The 23,763-nt window shown below is 46.6% G+C and overlaps 1 protein-coding gene and 1 long non-coding RNA gene across 2 annotated transcripts in view; both read left to right on the top strand.

The window, feature by feature from the left end:
* The first annotated feature begins 5,552 nt into the window (after nt 1-5,552).
* LOC115948676 lies at nt 5,553-7,868 on the top strand. The gene is made up of 3 exons (XR_004082469.1): nt 5,553-5,568; nt 5,663-5,830; nt 6,507-7,868. It is a non-coding gene; the product is annotated as an uncharacterized LOC115948676 (long non-coding RNA).
* A 761-nt stretch (nt 7,869-8,629) lies between these two features.
* Nucleotides 8,630-23,763, top strand: part of ZBTB40 (zinc finger and BTB domain containing 40) — a gene marked incomplete at its 5' end in the record, with an annotated part of 38,116 nt that continues 22,982 nt past the window's right edge. The window contains 8 exon segments of the mRNA XM_031062935.1: nt 8,630-8,839; nt 8,841-9,160; nt 9,162-9,382; nt 9,975-10,112; nt 14,879-14,898; nt 17,663-17,864; nt 18,379-18,474; nt 18,477-18,520. Coding sequence (XP_030918795.1) covers nt 8,630-8,839; nt 8,841-9,160; nt 9,162-9,382; nt 9,975-10,112; nt 14,879-14,898; nt 17,663-17,864; nt 18,379-18,474; nt 18,477-18,520 — 1,251 coding nt within the window.

Raw genomic sequence — 23,763 nt, 5'->3', positions numbered from 1 at the left:
CGGGGAGCCGGGGGACGGGACGGGTGGGTGGCTCCCCCACCCGGCAGAGAGGGACCAGCCCCTACGAAGCCTCTCAGGAGGTTGAGGGGTGCCGAAGGATGCCTGTGTCTTCAACCTGGCCGGGTGCGGGGACCCCCACACTCCACCCATATTAAATCGAAGTCAGCCTTGTAGGAGCTCCTCGAGTGCCCATAAAACGCCGTCCTTCTCATTTTAAACACTCCCCATGCCTCGTCTGTCATCGTTGCCTTGTGGCAGGGGCCTTTCCTTTTGAAACCTACACATAAAACATGTTTCCTCTGAAATTTTGTCTCTACCAGTGAGCCAAAGCCTGTCTGCTGGGTTCCGTTACCCTCCAAAGGTGTTATATTACCTGTACATTAGGGTTGTGCCCCTTCTTAGGCAGGTGTGACCCTCCAGGAAGTTTTTTAAAGGTATGAATGGAAGGAGTTTATCTTGTCCTTTGGTCACAGTAGATTCCTCTCCTTGCTTTGGACCACTGATCACATCTGTTTTTCATGATCCATCAAGACTGACCTATCAAGAGACAAAGGAACAGGTTTTTTTTTCACTAGACCAAAAAAATGAGGAGTCTCATTTGGTTTCCTCTGTGATCTCCAGCTCGATTGAGCTGCTGCAGGGGAGCAGGGAGAAGAGAGCCTCAGGGCTGTCCCTGTCCTCAGGCCAGGTGAGATATGTTACAGACAGGTGCTGTGGGGGGTCCTGACCAGGACCCACCTGCTCCGTGCAGAGGGAGAAGCTGCAGTGAGGTGAGGCTTGGGGGCAGTTTCCTCTACTGTGCTGGTCAGGAAGGCTGACACACCTGATTTATAGGCTAGACATAGCAGAAGGCAGAAGGGTTCTGCAGGGTTCTGGTTAAGATATGCCAAGTGTCTTGTGTTGGAGGAGGAATTTGAGTTTATACCCTGGTTCAAAGACAGGATGGTGCAGGAGCAACCTGTTGAAGTATGCACCAGAGCAGAGAGGTCCTTTCCCAGCCTCTGTGCCCTACTTATTCACTCTTGTTTTCTCTCTTTCCACTGTATTGTAACTGCCTGGACATACCACTTAAAGAAGGTGCCCAAAATGTCCATGTTGTCCCTCAAAAATCAGCTCAGCAGTTATAAAATTATTCCATGAGATGGAGGAGGCATGTTGGCTTTGGGGGCAAACCCTACTTGGCTTTCACAATGCTACATCTTCCTCTGCTGTTTTGGAGCAGCTGCACTCATGTTTGAAGAGCTGTTTAAAGTCCTTTAGTCTTAGTGGAGTTTTGGGGCTGAGGAGGTGCCTCTCTGACAGCCTGATGCAGGAGGTGGCAGTGGTGGAAGTCCAGGTATCTTGATAGACTCAGCTCCCAGTAATTCTTTGTACTTACTGAGAAGCCTGAGGGAATCAGATCCATTTTGGGGCAACCATGCCTGAGAAGTATAATTTTAAAGGCCTTTGCATCAAGGCACTTTAGGGGCGGTAGAGAGCCATGTCTGCCCTTGGCTGTGGGGACAAATGGCTCCTGTACTTCTGCTGATGCAAAATGGGTCACAAAAAACTGGTCAAAAACTTTGTTTTCCTTAATAAGTCACTAAGCAATTGCAACACACCGTCATCTGTGATGTAAACCTACCTTACAAAAAGCAGTTCAGATGCCCAGCTTTTGTTTTTTGAGGACGCACTTTTGGTGTTCTTGGGCGCGGTGTTCCATGGCTGAGCAGTGACTGGAGCAAACTGGCTGTTTCTTTGGATTTGTGCAGGTTTCCCACTGCATGATTTTGCTTGCTTTTTGGGGCAGCTCTTGGTTTGAAGAAAACTTGCCTTTAAGAGTTGTAGCAGAGCTGTTTGGTTTTTGATCTATTTTATTTCTATTCAGAGCATCAGTGCAGACAGACAGCCAAAATGTATGGGGTTTGAGTGGTATATTCTGCTGCTTTCTGACTGTGGAGTGCTGAATTTAGTCAAAGTGTTGCTTATTTTCCTCTGTTATTAGTCTGCACTGATGCTCTGAACTGCATCAAAATAGATTGAAAAACAAATTGGTGTGCCCTGGTTCCTTGTGCTGGATTTCACATTATCCTCTGGGTGAGCTGCCTGCTCTGCCCCTTTGGAGCACCCCAGAGACAAGTAATGACCCCTCAGCCTCTTTCAGCACTTCAAAGGCTGAATTACTTTTTGTGGGAGAGGTGAGAAAATTGAATTGCAGTCCTTGATTTTCTGGCTTTCCAATAACCCTCAGTGTAAGATCATCATCTTGGTAACAAGAAAACAGGAAACTGGTAAACAGCCGCAGAAAGTATTCAGATCGTGATTTAAGGCTGTCTCTGCTGTTAACTCCTCAGAGCTAAAAATAGAACATTGTCCCCTCACTCAGAGGCCACTGTCATGCCCAAGGGACTGCAGGCCTGAGCAACACAAGAGATGTATCCTAGCTTTCTATCCTACTTCGTTCACTGATTTCCGCAAGGATTGTGAAATGAGCCTTTGATTGAGTGCAAATGGACTGGGATGTGGTGAGCTCTTCTCACCGGGCAGGGACCCTTCCTGGGCTGGCAACCGCTCTCCTGCAATGACCACTTTGGATTTTAGCTTCCCAAGCAGAGAGCTGAGTGTGGGGAACAGGAGGGTTGTGGGAGTGCTCCTGTCAGCCCCTCTGATCAGCTCCAACAGAAGTGGCATTAAGTAGGGACAGAAAAGCTGGATACTTCCATTTTGCTTATCTCTTTCTGTCAACTTTTTTTCCCTGCCTTCTTAATTTTAGCTTTTTAGATCTTGCATACGACTCCCTGCCTTATAGTTTTGCACCAGGTGTGCAAGATGATTTTATATAGCTTCATTATCCATGTGAGCACTGCAGGTTCCCTGTCTCTGCATGGCTGCAGCAGAGCAGTAGGCTGTGGGTCTGTGCCACACAGAACTATTATGCTTGGACAGCTTCATCATTTGGCAGTGAGGCAATAGGGGTTGGGTTTTTAACCTTTTTTTTTTCTTTTTTTTTTAAACTACAAAAAGCCTACTCCATGTGCATCTCTGGTGAGAATTTCAGGCATGGAACACATCCTCAAGCTAGCCACTGAGATGGATACAGGAAGAGCTTTTGTTATGTTACTAATGAGAGCAGCTGTGTTGACCACACCTTGTAAAAGTCCTTAATTATATAGCAAGGGATATACAGAATCCTTTTGCTTAAACTTTAGAGGCATTACAATTCTTTCTGTGCCTTGTGATGGATGTTCTGAAGATGTGGGTAAAGTGGCAGCAGAAACTGTGAGGGAGGGATGGTCTCATCCATGCACCTTTGGAGCACCTGTCTCTGTAGAGTCTGATTGCTAAAGTGCTTGGTCCTAAATTTCAATTATCTTTTGATGAACCTGGTGATGTGCATGGCTTTTGAGTCTGTTGGATCTAGATGCAAATAATTATATGAATAATGAAAAGAAGTGATTTAATTTGGGCGCATTTTTCATTTGTGGATAGAATTTCCTCTTTCATTCTTCCTTCAACTTCCCCCAAGAAAGAAAGGTCGTTGCTATTGAGGGATCTTTTTCCTGTTCTAATGTAGTTTAAAGAAAACAACATGATAGCCTCAAACTGTGGAGGTGTGGGAGGACCTCCCAGAAAAAAGTGGAAAAAAGGCATAAAGAGCTGAAACTGGACAGTAGAGGGTGATGTTTTCTGCAGACACGTTCTGGACCTCCAGTACTTCTGCGGTTCAGAAGGAAAAGGGTCATCTTTGCTGAAGTGGGTGTCCTGAGAGCAGTCGCAGATGACAACTGTTGCTTAAGGGCGACAAGGGGATATTTATCACCATGTTGTCAAGTAGAGCCTTAGAAATTGTAGGCACTGTTGAAAATTTGGCTTAAATGTATTGATCTTGCAGTTTCATTAGAAGTCAGTGGAAGGAAAACTCCTAAGCCACCTTGGTGCTTCCCCTGGAAAGCTGACAGGAATGAGGCTTAAGATGTCCCCTCCAAGGATTAATTTTGCAAGGCCTGTTGTGCAGCTCGATTGGGCAAATGTCCTGTCTCCTTTGTCCCCTTTCTGACTCCAGTGAGTGGTATTTTGGAAGAGGGCAGTTCTCATGTGGCTAATGTGTGAGACAACCCAGGAACAGTCTGCTTAAGCCATGTTTTGCCTTAAGTTTGAAGTCCCCAGTGGGGTGACTCCCAGGAGAAGTCAGAGAAGCAGCTTTAAGCTGAAGTGACAATTGGCTTTTTCCTACCAGTGGTGTTGGCAGAGGAAGACAGTGCAGGCTCTGTCAGCACTCATCGCTGCTGAAGTATCAGTTACCTGCTCTCAGAGAGAGATTCCCAGTTCTGCCCAGTTCCCCAGCCAAATCTCCCAAAAGTAATCTAGAAGATGGCTGGGAGACATAGTCACACAAAATTTAACTGTGTGATGGGGGAGGGTACTCCACTTAAAAAACAGTTATCATGAATGGGCTCATTACTGGAAGAGAGACATTAGTCAAACCCAAGTTACTGAGCCTGGAAATCTGTGAGGCAGTGATGGATGAGCAATCAGATTGCTGATGGTGGTCCCCTCTGGCTCTTGGGTCCTCTGAATAGGGTGCAAATGCCTTGGGGCTGGTCTTGGCCAACACCCCTTGTTATAAATGCCTGTTCTCTTTGATGGTACTGGATGGTTTGGGTCCCTATAAATAAAGAAATAAAATGTATTTAAACAAATATGTCTGTGCTAATTACTCAGGACACATTTTCCAGTACTCTTGAGTTGCTGTAATGAAGAAGGGGACATGCTGGCAGGCTGCTTAGAGCTTCACTGTTTTGAGCTCTCATGAGCAAATATGTCTTCTATATTCCTGCCAGGAATAGAAGGAGCAGACGGTGCTGCTGCTTCCTCCAGCTTGCCACGGTGCAAGCAATAAGTTTCATGCAGGAGGCTGTTCATGGCAAAGCGAGCAGACGTCTCTTCCAGGACATCGATTTCTCCTGCTTATCATTTTGTAGGAAGAGCCGTAGCTATTATTATTTAACCAGCAGACTCAGTTTCGACTCAGCTGAAGGACTTCCAGTTGAAATCCTCTGGGGAAGGAGTGGGTGGACTAAAACTGCTATTACATGGAGTCTGGCAAAAGAATCGGGTTTGTCTCTTCTCCCACGACCAGCAGCAGCTCTGCTGATGGCAGCTTGGTTCCTTGTGGTTTAAAATGGTGTGGGAGAAGAGCAGAGCCTGCATGTCGGATCGACTGGAAGTACAGGTGGTTGGCCCTGTATATGGGGGAGGGGGTGGATCTGGTATTCGGAAAGATGAGCTGCAGATCAGCCAGCCTTTGGTAGTGATGTGCCTGAAGAAGATCTGTCTTGTTGGGGGGGAGGAGGGGGGGCAGGAGGGTGGGCTATCAGCCCGCATGGTTTTTTCTGCCTTACAGAGAAGGACTCACCAGCCTTGTGCTCTTGCTTCAGAAGTACTGAGGAGTATAACACCTCTGCATTGAGGTGATGTCAAAACCATCTGTGATCTTCTCCTGGCACTTGAAAAACAAGTTTCATAGCACTTCATCTCTAAAACCTGAGGGAGCTCTTGGCTGCACAGGAGAGCCCTCCCGTGTTTCTGGTATCTACCAACATTGTTGTTCAGCCTTCTGTAGCTCTGGGATGAGGTGATATCTTTACTCTCTTCTGTTCTTCTATTCTCTGTCTTTCCACAGCCACCAAAGGCAGTGCCATGCAGAAGGACAGCTGGGGTCCTGCCTGCCTGTGGACATGAAGTCCTGCTTCCCACAAAAGCTGAGCTCCAGAGGAATTGGTGCCTTCAAGAAGTGAGATGTCAGCTCAGCCTGCACCCAGGATCTGCTTATGATGTGATTTGGTACAAGGTGGGAGTTCCTCTAAGCCTGATTTCATGCGAGGCAGAGCTTTGAGATTGGTGTATGTACATTGGCTGTTAAAGCTCGTACCCTGGTGATAGGCTATACTGGTCCTGTTATCTGCAAGAAAGCAGGAAGCTGAGTGCAAAGATGTTAAATGTTGAAGATCATGTAATTCATGTCCATCCAAGTGCTTTTTCTCTAATGCTCATACTGTTCCCTTTTGCCTAACATGCCACTGTTAGGCATCCTAGTGTGTGGACAAGGCAGTAATATCTTTATCTTTTCTATCTTAGATAAAAACTCCAGATGACCCAATGATAAAAATTCTGTTAGCAGATGTCCTATCTGTCCTCCCTCCTGCAGTGGGGTGGGGAGGCATTGAGGTTAAAGAGGGGCTCTGGTAGATGGGATTAGGATTATGGACTTCTCCCAAAAATTACATTTTAAGGGAAAAGACTCATAAATCAATGAGCTAAGACCATGGTGTGCTGAGAAGGGGATGCTGAAGGCCCTGGGCTGCAAGCAGAGTCCTTATGTTCTCATGGCCCTGCTCATCTTACCAGTGATTTGGGGGAGAAAATTAACTGGTCCCAAATCACTTAGTGCTTTGCAGGTTCAAACTAACACCTCAGATTCTCCTCTGTGGTCTGAACAGGTGTTCATGCCCTACTTCCTATTGCAGCACGAGTCCGACTGCCAGTAATCTCTCTGACCCAGCTAGCAGTGGAGTTGCTGGAGACGGGCTGCAACACGTGGTGGAGAATGCGGGCACCCAACATGGGGCACTGAAGTGTGCTGACCCCCCAGCAAACATGGGGTATTGAGGACAGCTCAGAGAAACTACCATTGTGAGGCCCTAGAACACCGCGGGCTTTGGTACTCGGGAGCGAGGTTTCACGAGGATCAGCAGAGAAGAGAGGGGATGTAAGCTTTCAATTTTAAGTCTTGCTTTCGTTTAAAAGCTGGCAAAGACCCTAAAACCATTACATCAACACTTCAAGATCAAAATAATCAACCCCACTCCCCTCTAAAATTTTTCTTAAATTTAATCAATTTCTTTTGAGATGCGTTTATTGTGTTGTTGTTTTGTTATGTGGTCGGGATGCTAAGAGATTATTTTTCATTTCAATTAGGTAATCGTTTAAATTTTAGTTTTGATCGTGTAATATTTAACAGACTTCCTTTCCCAGTTTTTGCATTACGCCCCCCATGTCCCTGAACCCACTGACCCTGAGAACAGAATGGGAGATGGAATCTGCCATCTCCCCTCCTTTTCTGTCATCTACCCAGGACAGCACTGGCCATGCTGTCCTGGGTAGGGGACAGAAAAGGAGAGTAGATTGGCCATTCTACCCTAACCGCTTTCCGTCAGCCCTCAACCCTCCCCCCACTTTCCTATTATATTTAATTGGCAGTTCCCGATTTTTTTTATAATTCATGTTGCAGAGGTTGCTCTTATTTCCTGTTTAGTTATGTGGGTGACCCTCAGAGTTAGGCCAGTTGACCCATTTGTTTATTTATTCAACTTTGCAGCATGAACCCACCTGTTTAGTTGTAAACTTTATTTACAGTATTCTACGTATTTTTGTTCTCAAGTTTAGTTAAATTGATTATAAAGTCCATTAAGTAGAGTGTCATTTTATTAAAATGAGACTGTTATACTTTTCATTTTAAATGAAAGAAGAGGGGGGAGTTGTGCAAGTTTGTTCTGGAAGGGATGAGCTAGGGACTGGTCACACAGCCACACCCCAATTCCAGGCCTCAAGAAAGAAGAAGCCACAAGTGATGACATCCAAGCAGCTTATGGTGAGGAGAAAAGGACTTGCAAAGGACTCTGGGACCAGTTGGGAGTGGCCATGCAGATCAACAGCCCATGATTGGCCAGAAGGCTTCTAGAACATTCTGAGAGACTATATTCTATGAGAGACTATATATATGCATGTTGGCCTCACTTCGATGTCTTCTGAAGTAGCCTCTTTATGTTTTGTTTTGCACCCATGTTTATGCCCTTTTATTTATTTAATAAATATCTTCAGTTTTGGCATTTCAGCTGTACCTGTCCCTTCCCTGTTGCTGTGCCACTTGACCACACCATCGTCGAGCTCCCGAGACCAGAGGGTTTCCCCATGTGCTCTGCAGATCCCTGGGGGTGTTGTTGCCGACCCATCTCCAGCCGCTTCACTGCTAGCTGGGTCAGAGAACACTGGCAGTCTGACACGCACCACAACAGCTTCCCCGCCTGCCCTGTCAGAAACCAGCTGCTGAATTCAGCATCAGCACCAGCCCCTGGCTGCAGGCACAGCCTGGCACTGCAGTGCCTGACCTGATGGGCCCTCACACCTCCATGAGATGTATGGCACATCAGGGAGGCTCTACTCCTTTCTTATAGCTCCTGGGACTCAGTACTCAGTCCATATCTGCTCATTTAGGTTTGTTATGTTTGCCCAATTATCCCTTCATAAAAAACCAAACAATATTTAAGATAGCAGCAATTTTAATTGAATAATTTTGAGAATATATATTGACAATATAATTTGATTAAAATAAGGGATAATTTGGTTCAGATAATAGCGCATAAGCCAGGTTTGAACACTATCTAGACTCTTCACGTGTCAGAGTAAGTTGCTGAATTTGAGGAGTGTGAGTTCAGAATGAGGATCTTGCTGTAACCAAAGAATTGAAGCATCGTAAACTACTAAAACGTGTAAACTGAAAAGTCATTTTCTTACTCTTTCTTTCTGTCTTGTAGAGAAAAATGCTACCAGGATCCATTTCCTTTTCATTATTTGAGCTTTGTAAAAGCAGTGTGGAGACCGAGGAAAGAGGAGGCCAGTAGGAGCTTTCCAGTTATGGCTGGAGTTGCTGCCCTGGTTGTACACTCTCTGCAAGGAGCAGTCCTTCTGTGACTGCACCGTCTTTATTGGGAATGTGCATTTTAGAATGCACAAGGTGGTTTTGGCTCCTGCCAGCCTGCTGTTTAAATCCGTGTTGGACAGCACAGACACCATCTCAATTTGATGTTTCTGTGGTAACACCTTAGGAGTTTCCACTCTTACTTGAGATTATGTAAATTGGCAAACTCCCACTGAGGAAACACAATTTCACCAAAGTAATCTCTGTGGCATATAGTCTGCAGATGTTTGATGTGGCTGTTAGTTGCAAAAACCTCCTCAGGGATCTCATAAGTTGTTCTGCTCAGGACCATGTAGTAAAAGGAATCTTCAGCCAGGAAGTAGATTCATCTGGAAACCAAGCTGAAGCTAATTACCTGCCCCAGTCTGGAAGACCTGATGAAGAAAGAACATTTATCATCCTCATTCAGAGAGTTTCTCCTTTACCCTGTAGAAGCAGAAGTGGAAGCAGGTGTTTCTCTTCCTGGCCAGGAACTTACCATGAATCATGCCTGGGTTCGTCAGGACACAATGTCAAGTGAGTCCAGGTCCCTCCAGGAGGATTCAGGCTCTGGCCCTGACCAGCCTGCCCATGCTGAGTGGAGTGGCTGTATGGAAGAGGAGCTTGCTGAGCTGCCAGAGGGGAAAGGGCGATCGAGGGATTTAGGTGAGATGTCATGGGTCTGGACACACCATTGCCTCTTATTTGCAACACGTTGGCCCACATTTGCCTGTTTTGGGGTAATTTTTACTCTCTGTTTAATCTTCTTAGTTTGTCCTGAGTTGGGAGCAGCAGCAATGTATCGTCCTGTTCTGCAGAGATTTTCTTCCTTTGGCTTTTGTAGTTGCTTCATGCTCATTGCTTTGCTAGAGCTGTAGTGAGCAAAACTTTTATTGGCCAGGCATGTGATTGCCACGCAGTGGGATCTGTGTTACTGCAGGACATAGGGCTGATTAGACAATCTGTCTAACAGCAAGTGAACAAAGTTGCTTGCTAATGCTACCTTATCCTTTAAAGTCTTATTCAGGATGGGAGGAAAACAGAGGCTGTACTGGGTTTAAAATAAATGTTCCATTTATAACTGGTGTTAAATAAACTGTTGGTTTTCCCTCCAGGCTGTGTGATGTCTTCAGAAGGGATTTATAAGTCACAGTTTTATAGCCAATGTGCTGGTTACAAACTGATGCCTTTCAATCACATCATGCTTTCTGCAAATCCATTCAATTAGCAAATAACTAATCTTGTTTCTCTCGCACAGCAGCAGAGAGCAAAAGCTATAAAATGGATTTCTTTGTTTGATCTGAAAATGTTTTCTCTGAGGCTCTTTCTGATGCCCAGGCTGTACTGAAAAGACTCAAAGAGTGCAGAGAAATTGATGCCTCTCAAAAGGACGTAGGTGTGTTTACTTCCATAAATCATGCAAGTTTTTTCTTCACCCTGCAGAGGGCTGTAATATTTTATGCCTTGTTTAGGAAATTGTTTCATGGGAAACTGCTGCCTGGTCGTTTGAAGGGCAACATGTGCTCACCTGAGAGAAGCGTCTGCAAATGCAAGTTGCTCAGGCATGCAGGTAAAGAAGTATGTCCTGCCCTGAAGACATCCTTGTGTTGTAGGAGAGCTCCAGCACAGATTTCTTCTCTTCTCCTGTTTTTGGCATTTGCTTCAGGAATTGTATTGACTTGTAAATGGCTGACATATGAGATCCTAAAATAGATTTCCTGAGCCCTCGGCACTGTCTTGCTGTGAGGCATCTGCTGCTCCCTGTACAGGAGAGCTGCTTGAGGGAGGAGTGGGACAGGGTGTGACAGGGGGAGCTGGGAGTTGCCCCGTGGTGCTTCTCCTGCCAGTGTGCTGCTTTAAGAGCAGTCAGAGTTGGTAAACTATGCTTGATTCCTGTTGGAGGGGTTAACTGAGCTAGGTGTATGCTGAAGGGTTCTCTGGGCTCTGAGCTGTGGTAGCCAGATGCCACTCATTGTCCCAGCTCGAGGGCAACACAGAAGCAGAATGTGATGTCTGTACTGGTGTGACAGTGGAGCAGGAGGACACAGAACTTGTGAATGATTGTGGTGAGTCTAGGTGGGCACTCGTGCTGGCTGCACACTGCTGTGCAGTGGCAGGGTCTGCAGAAAAGCTGTAGCCAGTGTAGAGCAAGGATGGGACTGTGCTTGCTGTTCTCAGCCCAGCCATTTCTGGTAGAGCGTTTTTCTACCAAGCTGCATGAACTGTCCTGCGTGCCTTTCTGAAGGGGAAAAAGTATTACTGTTTCACTTCACCACGGTTCCCTGGTTATTCAACCTTTGGAGCAGTGCTGTTCTGTAGCCTGGGGGTTGCCATGCTCTCTAGGTTCCCATGTGGTTGCTGGCTGGAAGCTGGCTGGATTCAAGTCCCTCCAGTAGCCGTGTGTGATCACAGGACATGATATGTTTTTACCATTGTGGCATTCTGCTTATAAAAGCCCAAGACCACATCTTTATTAGAAAAAAACGAAAAAAAACCAAACTTGTGACAGCAGGGAGGAGAATTCCCTTGAGCTGGGGAGTGCAGGATTGTTTTCTGCTGAGCCCTTAAATGTTCATGAAGGGAAGCTCGTGGTCCCTAAGCAGCTGGTTCTCCTGATGTTGTGGAATGTAACATATTAGGGGCTTTAGGAGAGAGTTGTGGGTCCTAATCCGTATTTGCAGTAGCAAGCACAAGCCCAGCTGGGCAGACAAGCACCTCTGAGTGCCTTCTCAGAGAAGGATTAGCTTTTTGTATGTTTGTTTTTCACCATGATCAGATAAGTGTGTCAGGTTTAGGGTTTTACCTGTTGTGCACTTTTACAAATGGAGCCAAACTGGGGTGAGTGCTCTGCAGTGTGGATCGGTGCTGCCAGAAGGGATTTGGCAGCTCCATGCCCCCATGCCAGCTGGCCCTGTCCCTTTTCCTGCCTCCCCTTACTGCTGGTGGCAGGGCAGAGCTGTGCTGGCAGAGTACCCAGGCCGGTGTGCTGCAGCTTCTGCACTGCACAACAGCCCTGTTTGCTATTGCTTTGCCGTCGCTGCCGTTTCGAGTTCCTTCACCACTTCAGACCCATTGGGGAAGGTTTACAGATCCATTCCTGGCCTTTTGTGCTCCCAAATGAGCTGTTACAGCGGGAGCCAAGGGAGAGGTTGTGGAGCTCAGAGCCAGTTTGGGTGTCTGACCGCAGAATGGTAGCTGGGCAATTTTTCTGCAGCTATAAATAAGTGCTGAATAAATGAAAAATGGATTTTCTTTAAGGCTTCCTGAAAAATCACTTTTCAACTGTGACAAGCATGAAGTGTCAGCCCCAGGGCAGTGGGAGAACAGGCGGCAGCCAGTTATAAGCAAGGGCTCAGCCAGACCTGTCCCTCTCCGAGCTCCCCTCTGGGACCAGCAGGACCTGTGGACCTTAGCACTGAGTCCGTTTCCAGCACACAGAGCAACTTTTCCCCACAAGAGCCTGGTGTTTCCTTTGGGGGGAACCATAGCAGTGTATTTTTAAAGTCATGCTTGAAGTGCAAGTTCAGCTCCAAATAGCCGAGCTGGGATGTGTAACTCAGGCTGAGGTTGTGCCAGTGGTAGATGTCAATGGATTTTTCTTCTCTCATTTTTCCCCCCTCCCTTTCTTTGTATTCTTTTGCTAGTCATTTGTTTGAAGTCTGAGTGCCTCGGGGCAAGTAAAAGTGTGTCTGGAAGCCGGTGAGACACTGTTTCTGTGTAGAAGGCATTCTTGCTGGGTGTGCTTGCCTTCCTACAGGGGAGATCTCCCATTCCGCAGGAGTATTCTCTTGGGAGCCTTTTGGAAGCAGCTGATCTCTAGGAAAGCACCAGTTTTTTTGGGCAGTAAAGCCTGGGCAGCGCAGAAGTTTAGGGGAGTTTAGTCAGACTGCCTATTGGCACCAAGGCTGTCCTGGTGCTCAGGCTTCTGTGGTTTTAGTGGAATTTGGCCTTGGATGCCTCTCTATTTATTTTCCTTTGCTGGTGAACTCATCCCTGCATGGTATCTTGTTCTGTGCATCACTCCGGTCTGCTCCCCTCTACTGTTCCTGTCTATTTCCTCCTACCTCCAGTGGAGACTCATTTGGTTGTGAGGTTTATCCCCAACAAAGTTTGTGGTGTGGGGCTAGCTTTTGTGAGAACTATTGCTTCTCTCTGAGTTTGATATTCTGTTCTGCTCCCCAGACTGAATAATGCAGATGAATTGCTTTTCAGTTTAGGGAGATGTGAGTTTTGGGGTTGTTTCTGTTTTATACTTTCTCTGTATATTTCACATAAACTATTCCTATCTAATTTGGTTTTGGCTTGGATGAAACCTGCTTGGAAACGAGAACAAGACTGAAATTGCAGTAATTTAGGGAAGCATAGAAGAGCTTTGCTGATGTCAAGTCTTATCTTCCTGTGCTCTCTTAGAGAAACTCAATTCAAATTATTGCACAGCTCATTTGTTCCCTCTACTACCAGGTTTAGATGAAGAGGGGGAGCATTGATTCTCCCAGGTAGAATAAATGTCACTGTGTTTGTGGATCATTTCCATTACCTGTGGGCCTGTCCAGTCATTGTCGCCCTTCATTTGCAGCTGTAGAGATTTCTGGATGAGACAGAAGAAAGAAGTTTCCTGTTACCTTCTGCATCCTGATTAGGGGAGAGAGCTTGTGAGGATTTGGTGGTTTTTTTCATGGTGGCAGAGCTAGAGAACTTTTTTTTTCCTCTGTTCTGGTATATTTTTGTAGAAGTTTGGGCTGAGCTTTTGTTCTTGTTGTGTGGATCAAGCAGGGGGTCAGTGTTTTCCACAGAGCCTTCCTGCGATCTCCCTCATGAGTCATGTACAGATGCAGGCTTGAAAAAAAATCCCTTTAGGTTTCTGAAGGAAAAACACGAACATAGTTTTTCTCTGATTATTGTATGCACAATACAATAGTTGATTGATGGTTGACTGACTTAATGGTGGGGTCACAGCCAGGGGGCTTCTCTGAGGGTGAGATGTGTGGAGCCAGTCCTGAGGTTGTCCATGCTAGTGACCCTGTGAGCAGCAGCAGCCTATGGAACAGTGCTGCTCAACTTCCAAAGGCTGGATAACCATGGAGCCACAGAAGAGCCAGCAGTGAAACAGTCCCTAACCCTGCAGATTTCCAATCACTTTTTTATATTTTCATCACCACTTGTACATCAAAACCCAAAGCCTTGTGCATTTACAGAGGACTGGTGATTATGGCTATGGAAGTTTCCCCACAGTGCCTGACCTTCTGCAGTGTACCTGAGTGTCCCTCAGGTCTGAAGGGAGTCAGCTTTTTCTGCCACCCTGAGCTGGTGCTTCCCAATCTATCTCTTGCAGATCCCTACCCACCATCCTCTGGATGCTTGCATTCACTCAAAGCTGATGTTTGAAGGAGATCATTCAGAAATAGTCAATAAAGTGGCTTTTTGCTGGGATGTGCTCTCATGGTGGGAGCAGGAGCATGGATAAGGCATGAAAAGCCATAACCGTGCTCACCCACCTGCAGAGAAGAGTTAATGGCCAGCTGGGCTAATGACTGTGCTGCATGCCCTCCCTCTCTCCTCACATCTCTTTTTAGTCTCAGTTATGGGCCACTGCACATTGCTCAGGGTGGGTGTACATTATTTGTGCATGTGGTTGAGATCTCTGGAAAAACATGGAAGATGTGGAGATGCTATGGAGACAGGAGACCTATCTCCTGGATCCTTAACCTGCAGAGGTTAACCTGTTCAGAGCTTGCCATGGGGCTGCTGTGGACATGGGCATGCTTGAGATGAGCTGGGAAGGCTCCATGTTGTGTGATGTGTTCCGTGGTGTGGAAGGTTCCATGGTGTGTGATGTGTTCCATGGTGCTGAGGTGGGAGTATTTTGGCCATCAGAACTGATATCCTCAATGGGGACCAAACCTCTGGAGTGCCATGGAATCTGTTTGGTGGCACAGCTCTGACCACGCTTAAGCGAGGTCTTGGTGATGCAGTTTCCTGGTGCAGAAGGCAGACTCTTCCTCCCAAGTGGAAGCCGGATGTAGGCTAATTTGTGCCAACTTGGCCATGAAGAGTTTTGCAGTGTCCCAGGCAGTGAAAGCCTGGTGGATCAGGCTGTAATGTGGGGGCACATTATGTATCAGTTTTTCTCCATTTTTTCCCAGGATCTTTGGGAATTTTTAGTGCTTCGATGTAAGTCTGAAGTATACTGTGTGCTCTTTCACAACAATGCTAAAAGGCTGTTGTTCCCGCTGAGCAACTTGTCCAAGGAAATGTCTTCTGGAAAGAGCCTATAAACAGCAGAATATTTTGGTTACTGAAAACTTATTTCTATTAACCAAATCCATGCGCTGAGGAAGGAATGTTACCTGGGGCTCAGGGTAGCAATGCTGTGCTGATTTTAATTAAAAACCTCTAAAATTGAAAAATGTATTGCAACAATGCAAGTTACATTTCATCCATATTAGTGCAAACATGGATTTGGCAGGATATGAACACCTTTAAGGTGGTGAGAGTTGAAATAAAAACAGGGCAGGAAACTTTTCTCCTTTTAACGCCTTTATCAAAGTGATCAGCTCAGGATTAGGAAGCTCGACAGGGCGGGCGTCTCCGTCTTCTTCCCAGCGTGGCTCAGAGGAGGATGATGTGCAGCTTTGGCCACGAGGAGCAGTGCTGGAGGGTCCGATCCTCACAGGAACGCCTGGGCAGGACCCCGGTGTTTTGTTTTCGCTAATTCCCGGCTCTGGTCACTACCTCAGACAACTTCTGCATTCAGGGTGAGGGACACAAAGGTCTCTCAACGTCTCTTCAGGTCTAGCACTCTATTCCTCACGTCCACAAATCACTCTAATTCTTTAATTTTATATTTGGCTCGTTGTTTTGGGGGGTTTTATAAGTTCAATACGTCCCATGGTACACTGGTTCTCAAAATCTGCATATTCTGATGTCCTTTTCCCTCCCTGACTGGGAGAGATACACCTTTGCCTTAGGCAGGGTTTTACCAATACAGAAGGAGGGCTATCAACCTGCCCTGGCTAGGGTCGTTAAGTGATACAAAGAGAACTATTAACTCTAACGACTTGTAATTAACATAACAAGTAACTGCCCAGCAGCTCTGCCTCAGCAGCTCTGGTTTATAGATGTTGTAACTCAGTTTTTTTTCTACTGATATAAAATTTAACAAAATTCGGTTCATAACAAGAGTGGAGATACTTTGTGTTTTACATGCTCATTTTGATCTGGAAGGGGCCAGGCACACAAACCTTGAGAACAAACATGGTCTGGTTATCAAGTCTCGTTACAAATTAATGTTTGCATTTAAAAAATATCTTTACGTTTGTTCTTCAGCACATCTGTGGTTTCTTTACACCAGAGCCCTTCACGTCCACACTCTCTGTTTGGCAGGCAGGCAAGCTGCTGTGCGTGGGAAGAGCTGGGACTGCTGCAGTTTCCCCTCTGCAGAGTCGTTGCAATAGGTCATTGCACTGCCACACCGCCCTAACGTATGACCATTTACACCTGTTAGGAAAAGCCAGCCCACCGGCCCTGGTGCGGCCCCAGGCAGTTGCAGACAGGCTTTTTATCATCAGAATAAAAATGACAATGACAGGAGAAAATGGCCATTCTCCCTGGAGCGGAGCTGAACTTCCCACTTCAAAGGTACCTTTATCGAATCCCTAGAGTCTCCAATAAAGGCTGCCTGCTCCAAAAGGCTGGCATCTCTCCTGGAGAGTTGGGGAGCATGTCTTCAGGGGCAATATTTACAGCATTAAAGGACTCTGGGGAAATGGGAGTAAGAGTTCCAGCTTATTTATTTGCCTTTTATTTCCATAGCTGTACAAGCACGTCTGCCTCTGATTGCTGTTTCAGGTCACCGAAGTAGATTTTGGAGCTCTGGGTTTGATTGCCAGGTGTGCTGAGAGCCCACAGCACTCAGAGTTTTCGTGCCTCCTCTCCAGAGTTTTCTCTAGGAGACAGAATTCCATTGTGATTGAGAATGGAGATTCCTGAAAGTTCCGCTTGAAATGGTCTCTGCTTTCTGTGCAAGTGATCCCTCCTTGTTCTGCAGTGAGATCCAGTACCTCTTGCCCTAGCTTTGCCTTCCAAAGTAGCAATGTTAAATGCACACTTTATCAGGTCTTTTACACTTAGTGGTCTTTGGCTAGTTGTGTCATAAGTTAAGCTTGTGAATTCTCTGAGCCAATCAAGAATTCTCTGAGCCAATCAGAATACCAGTTGAGAATTTATTGGGCAAGGATAACAAGCAAATTCAGCATGCTTGGCGGCCGGGAGTCTCCGCTCTCCCAAGGCTCGCCACCTTCCCAAGGCTCTTGAGTCCTTTTTTATCCGCTCCGTCTTCCTGCGTTCGTGTCTTCTGTACGTGTTCTCTGTTCCTGTGTATGTGTCTTCTGTTCCTGCTCCGGGCTGTTGCTAGGGGGGTCTTTTCCTGCCTTCTGGTGGTCCCGACCCTCCTGTTTTTGCAAGCGAGCAGATTCTTATCTTGAGTGGGACTTCCTGCTGTGCTTATCGTGGGTCTGTGCCATTCCTGTTAAACAAGGTTTGTGCAGTTACAAGATTTCCTGTTAAGTATACAAAGTCTTGTAACATTTAACATCCAGCTTCCTATAGTTACATTACATATTTTGATGAACAAACATTAGTTTATAACAGTTGGACTTGAAGAAACGTTTGGTGCTGGATCCAGTTCCAGTTTATGGCATTTGCTATGTGGATAAGGGCTGGCAGCAGGGCTTGTTGCCCTGCTTCCCAGGGCGAGTGGCCACAGGCCAGAGTTTGCATTCAGTGTTATGTGTGTGTGGTTAATTTTTGGTTCTGTTTAATTTTTTGTCCCCTGACCTAAACTCCAGTGTTCTGTCTGTTGTGTCTGTCTGTATAGGGCAGTTGACTCTGCTCTCTAAATCTTCCTGCATTTCTGTTCTGCTGTAGGCTCTGGCTGCTCTGGCCAAGGCAGAGGATCATTCGGTGTTCAGGAAGCTGCTGGGCAAAGTTAAGGGTGCTCACACCCAGGATAGTGACACTTGGGATGCTCAGCCCCTGGACACTCAGACCCTTGTGTCTTTTCTGAAGCTGTTTCAAGACACAAATCCTGAGCTGAGGGTGGCTTTGCTGGAGAGGGAACAGGGCAGTGGAGAAGCCCCACAGCAAGCAGGTAGGAAATTGGGTGCAGGTAACACCCAAGCAGGTAGGAAATTGCGAAAGTGAGCAGGTAGCATTAAACCCTGTATCTAGATGTGGGAGGTTTATCATGTGCTGGCCAAGATCCTGGAGCATTTCTGCCTGTAGCAGGAGGTGTAGCTGTGCAGGGCTCTCCCCACTGCTGCCTGAAGGGCTGGGTTAATGGCTGGCAGCCAGTGTGAGTACAGCTGAGGCTTGGGGTTGAAAACTTCTTTTTTCTCGAGTTTGACACAAAACAGTGGCCTTGCAAACCTGGTGTTAACTTCCAGCTTGCTTTATGGCTTTGTGCTCTGTTAGATAAATGAGACATTTTCCTTTCACAGAGTCTAAAGAGAATAGTAAAGTGATTTTCCTCTGCTGCTTGTGCTTGGGATGAGCTTTACTATTCACTTAGATCTTTCAGAGAGTCTCCCTCGCTTCAGGAACCTGTCAGTTTCCTCAGACAGACTTATTTCTTTTCTTGTGTTTCTGAATCTTTTTCCCCCTAGAGAGCATAGCTGATGAAGAGACGCTGACCGCTCTCTTGCTGTGCTGCAGGGAGGAGCTGATCTGGAGCGTGACACAGCTGAGCCCCATCAGAGAGTTTTGGAGACAGTAGAAGAGGGATTCCTGTCTGCCTCAGAGAAGCAGGTAAAAAAATCTGAAATAGGCAAGCTGTGTGGACAGGGTGGGCTGTGTGTGTCTTCAAGGTGGCATCATACACATAGTGTACCAGATGATGGGCAAGCCTCACCTGGCACTTCTCCCTGCCTTTTGCACAGCATTGACTGCATGTGTGTGGTCTCAGGTCCTTCTGTGTTGGACTGTGGGAACAGTGAAAACTGAGCAGTGAAGGCAACCTGGAGACCAGGATCAGTGTCAGACTACCCCTGCAAGGGGAGCCTGGGCCAGAGGAGGTACCTGGTTCCTCATACCCTGAAAAAGCCTTTTTGGGACCAAGGACAAGGTTCTATAGCGGAGTTTGAACAGAACCACTAACTACCTCTCTGCTACCTGCTTGTCAGTTCCTGGCCATCAGCTTCCCTTTCGGCTGTCTCCCAGCTTTCTGTCATTTTTGCAACTCTTACCACACAGTTGCCTGCAACATCTACTAGAGCATCTACTAAATAATTTGGTTTTATTTCTTATATGTTGCAGGCAGCAGTTGGTGGGGAGGACTGTTGCTTTCCTTTTCTGTAAGCAACTGCACTCTGTATGTTGATTTGCAGAATTCATAAAGGACAAAATGCTGTTTATAACCTGCTTTCCTTTGTCTTTGAGGGGAGCTAGCTGTACCCTGTGCAGCTGGAAATTACAGGGTGCCCTCACAAGCTGTGATCAGGATGCAGCTTGACCTCCTGTCCTGGTTTGTCACATCATTTAGCTCCCCTGACACAGGATTATAGTAAGTGGAAAATTGTGCTCAGTGGCATGAATGATCTCTGCTTTCTGTCTGAGTAAGCCTGACCAGAGCCACAACAGGTGGGCTGAGAACTTCTGCCCAGCTCATAAGCCCCTCAATTAAGGTCTCATGGTCCCTCACCACATCCAGCATGGAGAATCCCTGAGAACAGGCCCAGATTGGAATAGGGTACCTAAAAAGGTATTGCCAACAGAGGCATCTGTCCTATCTTTGTGGGCTGGGGTGTGACTGGTGTGACTGGGGTTTGACTGGTGTCTGATGAATTTTTGCCTCTGAAAGCACACAGCTGAGTCTGGAATGGAGATGTTAGAGGAGAGAGCAGGGTGCAAGTATAGCAAAGGAGTTGGCATCTGCTGGGGGCATTGTGGCTGTCAGCAGAGACCCATGTTGGGGGCCTGGAGCTTCATTGGCAGTGGGGAGAATAGGATCTTCAGATATGCCTGTTCCTGTTGCAGTGCAGTCTTTCTTTTAAAGGCTTCACTTTTTCCCTGCTCACTTCTCTTTGTCTTCATAGAATTAGATGGTTAAAATTCAGTAATTCTTTTTCTCCTTTCACATTGAAAAAAACAAACACAACACCCCAATCGTAAACCAAAACCATTCTGCAATCATAATTCTGCTTCTTGGGAACAGGATACAGCCTGTAACTGCATCATCATGTACTGCTGAGCCCCTGCTTTGTTTGGTGGAGGAGAAGTGTTTCTTTTCATCCTCACCAGTCACTGTCTGCTCCATTTGCTACAGAGCCCCCAAACCCTGCTCCGAATATGAAATCCTGCTCCTCTCTATGGGATCCCTTCATGCTCTTGTTTAAGCCCACAGTTTCCATCAAATGACAGATCTGTTTGGGGAGCACTCCAGTGAGACTGTGGGCAGAGCTCTGTCCTGCTGCAGCACAAGAAAACAAGAGAGAAATTGCCAAGCGTAGACTGACCTTGGGGGGTTTATTTGTTTAATTGCACTCCTTCTTCCCCAGACAAGTGGGAAAGTGTTTAATTATTCCAGAAGTTAAACTGATAAAAATAATGGGCCCATGGCATGTATGTGGGTGGGATCCCCAGTGTCTCAGGTGTAGGACTGGGAAAGCAAACTTGGAATTAGCAGCCACCTCTGAAGGTTTTGTCTTATCTGGTTCATCCAGTGTTGCACTGGAGCTCTGGGCTGGCAGGGATGGGGGTCTAGTTTTCCAGAGGTTCATAAAGATGAGGCTTTCCTTTTTCTTCTCACTGTCACTGTGTCATTAGCTACACACTCATTCAGCAAGTAGACTTTCTCATGGAACAGCCTTTTTTCATGGCAACAGGATTCTTTCTGTACCTGGTCTGAGCTGTGCAATGGAGCAAGTTTGATTTTCTTTGCTGGAAAACCAGTACATGATGTTTTGTGAAGCATCTTTGTAAATCTCTGTTTTTTCTGGATAACCTTTGAATTTGGCCTTTCTCTTTTTTGAGTGCTCAACTTCTGTGGCTTTTTTGGTGTTTCTGTCATTGGGAAGGGACAGAGGATTTGGATACAGGTTATCATTTAAGAGAAATTAAGTGGATACAGAGTGGGTAACTTCTCCTGCATGATGCACCAGACCGCTTAGTTTGTTTCAGAGTTCAGAGATCATTCCACAATACAGCACTGAACCCAGAAAATCAGAGTAGGTAGTAGAAACATCAGCCTTTTCCTTCTGTTTAGGCTCTCTTCTAGAAGGCACCTGGGTATTCTGAGCTATGTGGTTTCTCTCCCTTTTGACTTCAGTGCCTGCAGACCTTGATGCTCAAACCAAGCTGCTTCAGACCTCAGACAGGTATTAGGGATAGTACAAGCAGGTTGTTTGCCACTGCAGGAATTTTAACTGGTTACACTGGGAATGGAAAAATCCTGCTCCAGGCAGAATTGGGGGATGTTTTCTAATTGTCTCACCTGGTGGTATCAAAATAAGTCTTAAAATGTCACCGCTCCATCTCCCACTGCCAGGGACATTTCTTCTGCTTGGGAGCAGTGGTAGGTTACTGCAGAAGCTCCCTGAAGGATGCTGCTCTTGTACCTCTTCTTGTGTTTTCTCAGAAGAGGACTTCAGACTAAGGGATCTAGAGGCAGGTCGTGTGAATTAAAGAGGAAAATACATCAGCAGGTTCACTAGCAGAGTTTCGTCTATAAAAGGACAGATCTTTAGAAATGAGAGAAACTAATTAAGGAGTTCAGGTGCTTATTAGAGCGCAGGAGGAGCTGTTGGATTAGTTTCTTTTATGTTTAAGGTAGGGGAACTCTCTGAAGTCTGCGTCCTCAATGAGAGAGAAGATCTTATATGAGAGTTTATATACCTGAGTGAGTGAATAACTTGAGGAAGAGCTTTAGGACATTCAGAGAATGGCTGAAATGTCTGACAGGCAAACAAATGTACTGTGGAGCTATGGAGAGGCTTGTGGCACATCAGGCTGCTGGACATCACAGCAGTTATTGTCTGACCAAGAAAAAAATAAAGAGAGGAGATGACCTTGCAAATTCATGGTTTAGCTTGGAGCCTGATGTAGGAGAAACACAGAAACACAAATTTCCTGCAGGTGAAGGAAAATCACAACTCAAATGACATCCCTCAACAATCCGTTAGGACCAATCTGAAAGCCTTCTATGATGGCAAGGCAGGATGGGTTGACGAGGGGAGAGCAGTGGATGGTGTCTACCTCAGCTTCATCAAGGCTTTTGATACGGTCTCCTGCAACATCCTCATAGGTATGCTCAGGCAATGTGGGTTAGATAAATGGACTGTGAGATGGATCAAGAACTGGCTGAATGGCAGAGAGTTGTGAACAGTGGAATAGAATCTGGCTGGGGGTCTGTAGTGAGTGGCATTCCCCAGGGATCAATACTTATTCAACTTATTTATCAATGCCCTGGATGAAGGGATAGAACAGGCCCTGAGCAGGTTTGGTGATGATACAGAACTGGAGGGAGTGACATCTATCTTGTGTGTAGTCTGCCATAAAACCTGTGTAGACTGGAGAACTGGGTGGAGAGAAACTGAATGAGGTTCAGTAAGGGCAAGTGTAGTGTCCTGCACCTGGGGAGGGATAATCCCTAGTACCAGAACAGCTTGGGGGCTGAATAACTGGAGAGCATCTCTGCTGAAAAGGCCCTGGGAATCTTGGTGGGTGATGACAAGCTGTCCATGAGCTGGTAGTGTGTCCTCTCAGTCAGGAGGATCAGTTGGATCCTGGGGGGCATTGGGAAGACTGTGACCAGGATGGTCTGTGACCATCCTGCTCTTACACTTGTCCTTGGTGAGGAGCACCTGGAGTGCTGTGTCTGGTTCTGCCCAAGAAGGACAAGGGGCTACTGGAGAGGGTCCAGCAGAAGCTACAAAGGTGATGAGTGGCCTGCAGCATTTCTCTTTTTAGGAGAGACTGTAGGAGCTGGACCTGGATAGTCTGGAGAAGACTGAGAATGGATCATTAATGCATACAAATATCTCAAAGGAAGATGCCAAGAGGATGGTGCCAGACTGTTCAATGCTGCCCAGTGACAGAACAAGTAACAATGTCCAGAAAATAAAACATAAGAAGCTCCACCTCAACATGAGGAAGAACTTCTTTTCATTGAGGGTGGCAGACAACTGGAACTGGCTGCCAGGGAGGGTGTGGAGTCTCCCCCTCTCGGGAGACAGTCCAAATCCCCCTGGACGAGTTCCTGTGTCACTTGCTCTGGGTGATCCCGCCATGACAGGGGGGTTGAACTAAATGATCTCCAGAGGTCGCTTCCAACCATAACTATTCTGTGATTCTGTGAACAGATGGGAAGAACTGACACCTGTGCTATGCAAGTGACAGAAGGCTTCTCATTGTTCTCCAAGCTGAGAGTGGTCCCAACAGTTGATGAGCAGGACCAGACATTTTGGAGAGAAAGGCAGTGATCTGAGCTCTTTGGGATAGGCAGGAGAGCACATATAGGTGAAACTTGTAAGGAAAAAAAGTTTAAAAAAAAGGGGGGAGAAAATGCAGTAACAGGTATTGTCCTGTTCTGCTATAAAAGGGGGAGGATTCTTCTGATAGATTTTTTGGACTAAAATAAAATACAAATGCAACAGTATATCTGAGAACTGTTTATTGATAAAAAGTTAAGTGTTCCTACTAAGGGGGATAGGAAAAGGAGCAGAGAGAGGAAAAGAGAGAAGGAAAAAGAAACAGAAGACAGGGACAGCATTACCACAAGAACCCAGGTGGTCTGTCGGCATCAGCTTAGCAGGCAAAGCGTGTGTGCTGTGAACCGCGTTGCATCTCCATAACTCCTGTGGTGGGCCGGGCACGATTTCCAAACAGTAGCAGACTGCTTGTTCCTTCCGTGGGGGAGAGCGGGTTGACAGGAGGGCGGGCGCGCCCCTGGAGCAGCCGTGGGTGTTCGGGGTCGGGACGCGGCGGCGGTGGGCGATGGTTGCGGTTGGGTGCGGGCGGCGGCGACAGGCCGGGCACCGGGCACTAGCACAGCC

This window comes from Geospiza fortis, unplaced genomic scaffold (genome assembly GCF_000277835.1).
Source record: "Geospiza fortis unplaced genomic scaffold, GeoFor_1.0 scaffold353, whole genome shotgun sequence".
NCBI classification, from domain to species: domain Eukaryota; kingdom Metazoa; phylum Chordata; class Aves; order Passeriformes; family Thraupidae; genus Geospiza; species Geospiza fortis.
The sequence above is the reverse complement of the archived record's forward strand: the minus strand, read 5'-3'. Positions and strand labels throughout refer to the sequence as shown.